Source organism: Callospermophilus lateralis, chromosome 3 (genome assembly GCF_048772815.1).
Source record: "Callospermophilus lateralis isolate mCalLat2 chromosome 3, mCalLat2.hap1, whole genome shotgun sequence".
In the NCBI taxonomy this organism is placed as follows: Eukaryota; Metazoa; Chordata; class Mammalia; order Rodentia; family Sciuridae; genus Callospermophilus; species Callospermophilus lateralis.
Window position 1 is genome coordinate 102,321,421 of NC_135307.1, and position 8,339 is coordinate 102,329,759.

Sequence of the window (8,339 nt, forward strand, 5' to 3'; positions counted from 1 at the left end):
TTGGATCAGTGGAGTCACTTTAAATCAGCTAGCTCCCCAAATTAGAATTAAAGCTTGCCAGAACCGAGATTTCTCCTATAGTTAGAACAACCAGTCTGCAGCTATGAAGGTGATTCCTGGCATTTTCTAGCTTACCTTTGCCAGCAGTGTTGGGTTCTCAACCCCCAGCAGGGGAACAGGGGCTGCAGTCTCAATTTCTTTATTCATTCCTCTGGGTTGCCATTCCCATTTTTTTTTTTTTTTTGGTGCTGCTTAGGCTCCCTACCATGTCTTTGCTAATTTGTGGAGTTCATACTCTCTCATTCTCCTCAAAATGTTGTTTTTCCTTTGCTGCTCTGACTCTCCTCTGGGTCTGAGTTGAGCACGGGACACCTCTGTTCATCCCCTTGGCGCCCCTCATGTGTCTTGGCTTGTTATAGTCGTATTTGAACTCTAGGTCCATGTGGATCCTTTTCACTTAGTTGTTCCAGAGAGACAGAACAGGTGAAGGAGAGGATGGTGAACCATCTTGTCCCGGGTTCTAGTCTGGTTCGTGTAGTTGCTTCTATAACCTCCCTGGGCCTCAGTTTCGTCTGTCGTAAAATTCAGAACCCCCATGACTTAGAAGGCTGCTAGTCAGGAGTTCAAAAGTAGAAATTTTTTTTTTTTTTTTTTTTTTTTTTTTTTTTTTTTTAATATAAAGATACCTCAGGAGGAAACTGGGACCTTAGGTGGGGGGCATCCGAGGCCTCCATATCTGGTCCTGCCTATCCTGCCAGCCTCATTCCTTGCCACACCTTCTGTGCACATGCCATGGTCAGGACAATGGGGATGAGGCAGCAAATGCAAGCCTGACCCAATATGGTGGTGTCTCCTCTTATCATTCCCATGACCTGCAGTTCTTGCTCCTGGGGGAGATGGCGGGGAAGGTGAGTCTATCTTTCTTATTAGGGTGTTTGCACAGATGGCAAAAACTCAACTTGTGGCCAGGTGAGCCTACTTCAAATGCTCCACAGGCCCCATGTGTGGTTCAGGAACTCTTATCTGCCTCTCTTAGCCATGTTGGACCCTGGAATGTGTTTCTCATCCTTAAGGAATGGGTGATTTTATTGTACTGGCTCACCTGAGTTCTCCTGCCTTTTCAGGGTGCCCTCTGCTGGTTAGTTCTGGGACCTCTGCTCTGATATTCAGTGTCACTCCTGCTGAGGAGGTGCACTGGCACTGAGGAGAGGAGATGGTGACAGGAGAGAGGCTTTCTTGCTTGTGCTGCTCAGTGAGGCTCCTCTCCTACCTCTATATGAAGATGACTTCACAGCCTTTAGTCAGGGCCTGGAGCTGCCCCAGGTTCTGACTTCCCTTTCTGGAATGAGAAAGGAAGCCCTTTCTGAAGTGTGGCCTTGTAATGCAGTGCAGGAGCTCAGGTGGATACTCATTCCTCTCTAGTGCCACTTCTGTAGATCTTGGGTAAGTGGAGTGATTCATCCTGGTTTGCCTGGGACATCCCCCATCTTAGCATTGAAAGTCCCGTGTCCTGAGAAATCCTCAGTCCCAGGGATACTTGGCAGTTAATCCCCTTATAAGTGATTAACTTCCCCAAGCCCTAATGTCCTCAACAGAGATAATATTGCCTGCTTCTCAGGGTTTTGCGGGGAATGTCACAGGATAGTAGTGCAGTCACCGAGTCTAAGCGAGTGTATCAAGTTTCCTAGGACTACTGTAACAAACTGGTATCTTAGAACAAAGAAGCATTGTCTTATGGTTCTAGAGGCCTTGAATCTGAAATCAGACTGTTGGCAGAGCCTCAGACCTGCAGGAATCCTTCCTTGCTGCCTCCCTTGTTCCCAGTGTTTTGCAGGCAATCTTTGACACTTCTTGGACTGTATATCCATCACTGCAGTCATCCATCATCAGAGGGCATTCTCCCTGGATCTTTGTCTTCACAAGGCAGGCATCCCCCTGTGTACATTTGTCTTTGCATCCAGACTCCCTAATTTTTATAAGGATACCAGTCATGCTGGATTAGGGCCTACCTCAGTTTCTCTTTTTAACCTGATCACTTCTGCAAAAAACCCTCTTTTCAATTAAGGTCACATCAAAACTAGCAAGGGGTACAGTGTTAGCATATCTTTTGGGGGAGACAATTCAGCCTATAACAGCTGGGTTAGCTATGATGGTTATTGTTATTCATATAACTATCCTCACAATTTGGAAAGCCAAAAACACATAAGAAATAGATGCTGTGTCCAAGAGCAGACATCATGTGGGGTCCCCTTTAAGTCAGCCTCCTTCATGAAGAGACTTGACTTGGTTGATGGAATTCAGCACCTGGGAACCATTTCAGTACAGAGTTTGTAGGACCATTTCTTTAACATCTCAGCTTTTGTTCTGCTTGTTATAGATGGAGCAGATGAGGAATGAGCTACTTCAGGAGAGAGCTGTGAGGCAAGACTTGGAGTGTGACAAGATTTCCCTGGAGAGACAGGTGAGGGCAGCTGGACCCAGGGGCTTCTACCTCCCATTGCATGGCTTTGGGGTAGGATACCTGCCCATCCCCAGAGGTTTGTAAAAAGACAAGCCCAAGCCTGTGTGAGGCTTGGGAGCCTGAGGACCTGCCAGACAACTCCTTTCAGGCTCATAAGGGGGATATTATAGTCTCTTTCTTTGACCATCTGAAACCCAAGGTCAAGGGTATTCTCTGCAACCATCTCTGGGCTCCCCAGGTCCTGCATCCCAGTATGTGCTAGCATGGACATCACCCAAATACCTGGCTCCATCTCATATTCTGCTTTGCTCAGAGAGCATGGCATACACACAGCCCTCACAACCTCCCTGTCTGATTCCAGAACAAGGACTTAAAGAGTCGGATTATCCATCTGGAAGGTTCCTACAGGTCCAGTAAAGAAGGGCTGGTGGTGCAAATGGAGGCCAGGATTGCAGAACTGGAGGACCGTCTGGAGAGTGAGGAGAGGTGAGCCTGGTACAGGGTTGGGCAGAGGCCCTAGTGGGCCATGGCCATCCTGTTAGAGTGCTTGCATGCCAGGTATCTTTTCCCATCCTCATTAGTCCAAATAGAAGGCAGAGCAAGTACAACTTTGCTGTTACTGTTTCCATTTTATGGGTGAGAAAGCTGACCCATCAGAGTAAGTGATTTGAGTAACATAGCTAGCTGGACCAAGACTTATATCTTATTTCCTAAGACCATAGCTGTTTCACTATGCTTACTGTTTGTCTCTCTATCCCTTCAATAAACAGGTTGCCTCACAGCAACTGAATTTGAGTCAGATTGGAGGTCAGGGGGCTAACTCTGCCCTGAGGACCAGGTGCATCCAAGCAGATATGAGGGATATGAGATCAGGTCGCCATGATTCTCTGCAGCTCTCATTCACAGGCTGAGGACCAGCACCGGGAGGCACTTGGCCAGCCTTAGTTCTTCCTCATGGCCCCTCACTTTCCTAGAAGGGGTGCAGTACACATGCATATGTACGTGCTTTAGGAGGACTTTTAGGGAGCAGCCTGGAGTGGACCCAAAATGCCAGCAGTCTGTAACTCTTTGCCTTACAAAGTTAAATGGTCAGGGGGGCTGGGGTTGTGGCTCAGCACTTGCCTAACGTGTGAGGCACTGGGTTTGATCCTCATACTACATATAAATAAATAAATTAAATAAAGGTGTTGTGTCTATCTACAACTAAAAAAAAAAAAAAAAAAAAAAAAAGAAAAGAAAAGAAAGAAAGAGTTAAGCGCTCAGGAGTGGAAGAACTTGGGACAGGCCATCCCAGCCCTTCCCTGGCCTTGCCACCTTTGACAAGTCATGCCCTTTCTCATAATCTCATTTATTTATCAAAAGAATGGTCCTTCCTCCTGTATAATTGTCTATTTCCCCAACCTCAAGCTCGACCCTAAGCTCCCCTGGTTAGAGCGTCCCCTCCTCTGCAGCCTGGGCTTCCTACAGGGCTGAAAATGAGGGGGTGCTCAGTTCTGCCTCCCCTGCTCTTCCAGGGACCGGGCCAGCCTACAGCTCAGCAACCGAAGGCTGGAGCGGAAAGTGAAGGAGCTGGTGATGCAGGTGGATGATGAGCATCTGTCGCTGACCGATCAGAAGGACCAGGTGAGGGCACCTCTTGTTCTCAGATGAGATCCTGTGTCTGAGGCAGGGGAAGCAGGAGGAGGCCAGATGCCTGGAGTGAGTGGGGCCGAGTCCTCCTCTTGACTTACATCACAGAATGGAGACTTAAAGCCTACTGAAGTAGGAGGTCTCAGTGAACTTCAAACCCTAAACTTGGTCCTCAACAAGGATGCTCTTTTTCCATGAGACTGGTTGCCCGAGGAGGAGATGTCTGGGCCCCTGGCATCTCCTACCGGACCTCTTCTATGTCCTAGCTGGGTTGGGCCTTCAGCCAGCATTCAACCCGCCCTCTCTCCCAATGCAGCTGAGCCTGCGCCTGAAAGCAATGAAGCGACAGGTAGAGGAGGCTGAGGAGGAAATCGACAGACTGGAAAGTTCTAAGAAGAAGCTGCAGAGGGAGCTGGAGGAGCAGATAGATGTGAACGAGCAGCTGCAGGGGCAGCTCAATTCCATGAAGAAGGACTTAAGGTGGGTAAAAGTGGTGGTCTGTGTTGCCGCACCCCCCATATTTGAGGAGCTCTTGACGCTTTCACAACATTCCCATTTCTGTTGTCCCAAGCCAGTTCCTTATTGTTGCCTTTTGGGGTCATCCCATCCTAGAAATGAAAGTCATTTTGCCTAATTTGTCATTCCACATATTCAGTAAGGTCTCATGTGTCATCCTTACATCAGTGCTTCAGTGTCATACTCCTGTTGACCATAAAGGGAAACTGAGGCTCAGAGGTCAGACTAGCTCTCACCAACATGGAGGGACAATTCTTGGCCTAGCCTGATTATCTCATGGAAGACTGGGATCTCCCAAGCTCCTCTCCTGAAGTTCTAATGATGAGGATAGATGGGGCAGGATGGTTGCTTTTTCCTACCACAGAATCAGTGCCTAGGGCATTGAGGGGAAGGTTGAGGTTAGGTTCATGCTCAACTATAGAGTTAGCCTTTCTTGGAGACTGGCCATGCCTGGGGGGCTCTGTGCCAGTTGCCCAGGTAGTTCTCATAAATGGACAGAAGGCTTTAGCCCTTTTAGAATCCTATAACACAGGGCATCTTCATTAGGAAACTGGCCCTAAGGTCAGCATTAGGGTGCAACATTTAAGGAATCAAAATAACATTTTAATGCAACATTTGAAAAAACATTGCATATAATCTGACGAATAAGGTCTGAAAATTTTAAAATATTAAGACAAGGTCAAAAACAGTGCCTGCCAAACCCTATTGGAGTTTGCACCAAAGAAAGAACCAATACTACTGATCCTGGCCCAGCCTTCCAACATCAATTCTGGTAGTGAAAGGTGGGCAGTGGGTAGTTTGTTACCTGGAGGAACTGAGGTGCAGAGCAGTTCATGTGCCGGTCTGGGGAGAACAGGGAACTCAAGATCTTCCTCCATCTCCAAATTAGAGATAAGCCCTAGCCAGGGCCAGGAAACATGCCTCTTATTGTTTCAACAGACTTAAGAAGCTGCCCAGTAAAGTGCTGGATGACATGGACGACGATGACGACCTCAGCACCGATGGGGGAAGCCTCTATGAGGCACCACTGAGCTACTCCCTTCCCAAGGACAGCACCGCCACCAGCCAGATCTGAGTCCACTTCCAGGGCTGAAGTGGCCCATCCTTCCTAACGGACAGTGCAGCCATCCAAAGCAGAAGGAAGTGTGTCTCGAGCTGAGACCCACCACTTCCTTTTCACACCACATGCCGGTTCCTCAACCTTATACTCCTCCGTAGGGTCTCTCTGAGGTCCAGTGGCTCTTGGATCTTATGGAGCTATTGCAATTTAAAACGAGGAAGAGAAGCCAGCACCCAGTGGGGCATTTTCAAAAATATAATTTGATCGGCTGAAGGCCCCGTTCTGCACAGCCGTTTTCCACGGCCACTTTCATTGGCTGCTTCTGCCCTCCTCTCCTTTGCCAAGAGGAAGGGTCCGAAATGCTAGTTATTATTAACAGTCACTGTGCAGATGAGGAAATGACATGTAGACTGTACATATTTTAACCAGACCTTCTCACAGACTGCTGCTGTTCCATTTTGGAATATGCCAGAGCCTTTGTAGGGTGGCTAATTTGTGAAGTTCACACACTATATTGAGTATTCTTTCTTAAAATATGAAGCTACTAGATTTTAAGTGTTAAAGAGTAGAGAGAGAGGGCGGAGAACGAAGACCGCTTTTAAAATCAGAGTTGGACAAAAGGAATTGACATAGTGACAGTGGATAATCAGTACTGCGAGTCAGTATTCAGGTGATCTGGGTAAACAGCTTGTGACAGAAGGTCGCTTACCTGTAGGCTGTATCTATGACCTTGGCTACTTATTTTGAACCATGCTAAGACCAGTGCCCAGTCGCCACTTTCTTTTATACAGGTGGGGAGGGGAGACTTGTATGCAGGGTTTTTAACAAGTGGTGTGGTTTCTGTAAGGATGGGGCCCCGTTGTCATGTCTCCTTCCTCCCCCCACTGCCCTTGGGCCTGGGATGGGGAAAATAGCAGGGCACAGGGAGACAGGGTTCCTGGGCTTCAGTGATAGGACAGGGCTGGAGGCATCTAGTTAAGTGATGGAGGAAGGGGGAGATGGGTTGTGTGTGTGGGATTAGTGTGAGGAAGACAGAAGTTCTTGAAAGCTGGGGCATGTGTAGACAAGAGGTAGGCTGAGCTGGAGCTCAGATGGACGTCAAGGAGGGAGGAAAGAATGGCATGATATGCAAACTGAGGGCTTCTTTCACCCTCCTGCAAGCAGTGACAGGGAATGGGTGAGGTCTGGGGCAAGTCACGGAGCCCACTCAGTAGGGTTCAGAGTGATGGGCCCCAGTTGAAGGATGAGTGTCTGGAGCCAGAGAACCAAGCCCTTCTCCACCTCCAGGGTTACTGTCCCCTCACCATGGCTGGGGGTGGTTCTTGCCTCTGCTTACCCTCTGGGTGTGGACAGATTCTTCCTTTTAGCCATTAACCCATTTTAGCAAGTACATCCTGGGCACCTGTGATACATCAGGTGCAGTCCTTGGCCCTGGGACCTCAGCAGTGACGAGAACTCCTCCCCTCCTGGAGTTCAAGGAAGAGGGCGATAGGCGATAATCAGGCTGACCCAGGGCTGAGCACCTCCATGCCCAGCCCCACAATCTTTTATCTTCTTGGGGAACGTGACTAGTCTGAAGTCACACTGGGAGGGGTCTTCCTTTCTCTGCTGCATTACTATCCATTTGCCAATGAGCCTGCTCAGAAATGCCTTGGCCTACTCTGAACTCCAGACAGCACACCTGAGGACTTTGGGAGGGAGCATCTGATTTGCTCCTCATTCTGGTTAATTCTTTCTGGTAGCTGTGAGGCTGGCAACAAGAAGCAAAAGTGCTCCTCAAGAGAAGCAAAGCCATCATTCCAAACACACACACATTACCACCCAGATAAGAGGCCTCTAAACCTGTGAATGATTGCACATTCCTAAGCTGTAATGGAGTTGGCATGCAATACAGCAGGTTGGGAAGCTACTGGAAGGGATTGACTGGACTGAGATTTAGGGAGGTTTTTTTCCCCCAAGTCCCAGCTCATCTCATTACCCATGACCTTAACAGGGTGCTGCCTGGGACAAGATGAAGATTAGACCCAGGTCCTTCCTAGTGTGAATATGCTATCATTATTTGATTTTATTATATATACATATTTTTTTTTTGTCTATTGCTTTAAAAACTAACCCTGCTCAAGAGTTTTCTTTAGCTAGCTTGAAGAAAATATTTTATGTAAAAACAAATATGTGGCCAAATGCAATGTTGAGACAATCACCATATATCTATTATATTTTCCCCTGCTTTGAAGTGTCCTTCTATCATGCCAATTGGCTTATTCTGTTGGTTTTTTTGCTTTCGGGTATGGTTTGGTTGCTTTTTGTTGTCATGGGGAAGAGATGTTCTTATTGTGGCTACCTCCATGTAAGATTTCCTTTCAATAAACAGCATCATCCAATGGGAATCATGCCTCTTCCACTATTTTTGCTACTTTATTTTCTCCAGAACTTTTTTTAGCGGGGAAAGGGGGTAAGTTCTGGGGATTGAACTCGGGGGCACTCGACCACTGAGCCACATCCCCAGCCCTACTTTGTATTTTATTTAGAGACAGGGTCTCATTGAGTTGCTTAGTGCCTTGCTTTTACTGAGGTTGGCTTTGAACTTGTGATCCTCCTGCCTTAGCCTTCCAAGCCACTGGGATTACAGGGATGTACCACCAGGCAAAGCTTGATTCTGTGTCCTCCAAGAAA

General features: G+C 47.7%; 1 protein-coding gene across 2 annotated transcripts in view; it reads left to right on the forward strand.

Annotated features, from left to right (window-relative positions):
• Cgnl1 (cingulin like 1) overlaps positions 1–8,053 on the forward strand; it is a 151,523-nt gene extending 143,470 nt beyond the window's left edge. For both annotated transcript variants that reach the window (XM_076850847.2, XM_076850848.2), the window contains 5 exons: positions 2,378–2,461; positions 2,823–2,947; positions 3,976–4,084; positions 4,407–4,570; positions 5,546–8,053. In XM_076850847.2, the coding sequence (XP_076706962.2) occupies positions 2,378–2,461; positions 2,823–2,947; positions 3,976–4,084; positions 4,407–4,570; positions 5,546–5,681 (618 nt within the window). In that variant the 3' untranslated portion in view covers positions 5,682–8,053. The remainder of the gene's footprint in view (positions 1–2,377; positions 2,462–2,822; positions 2,948–3,975; positions 4,085–4,406; positions 4,571–5,545) is intronic.
• Positions 8,054–8,339: the final 286 nt, after the last annotated feature.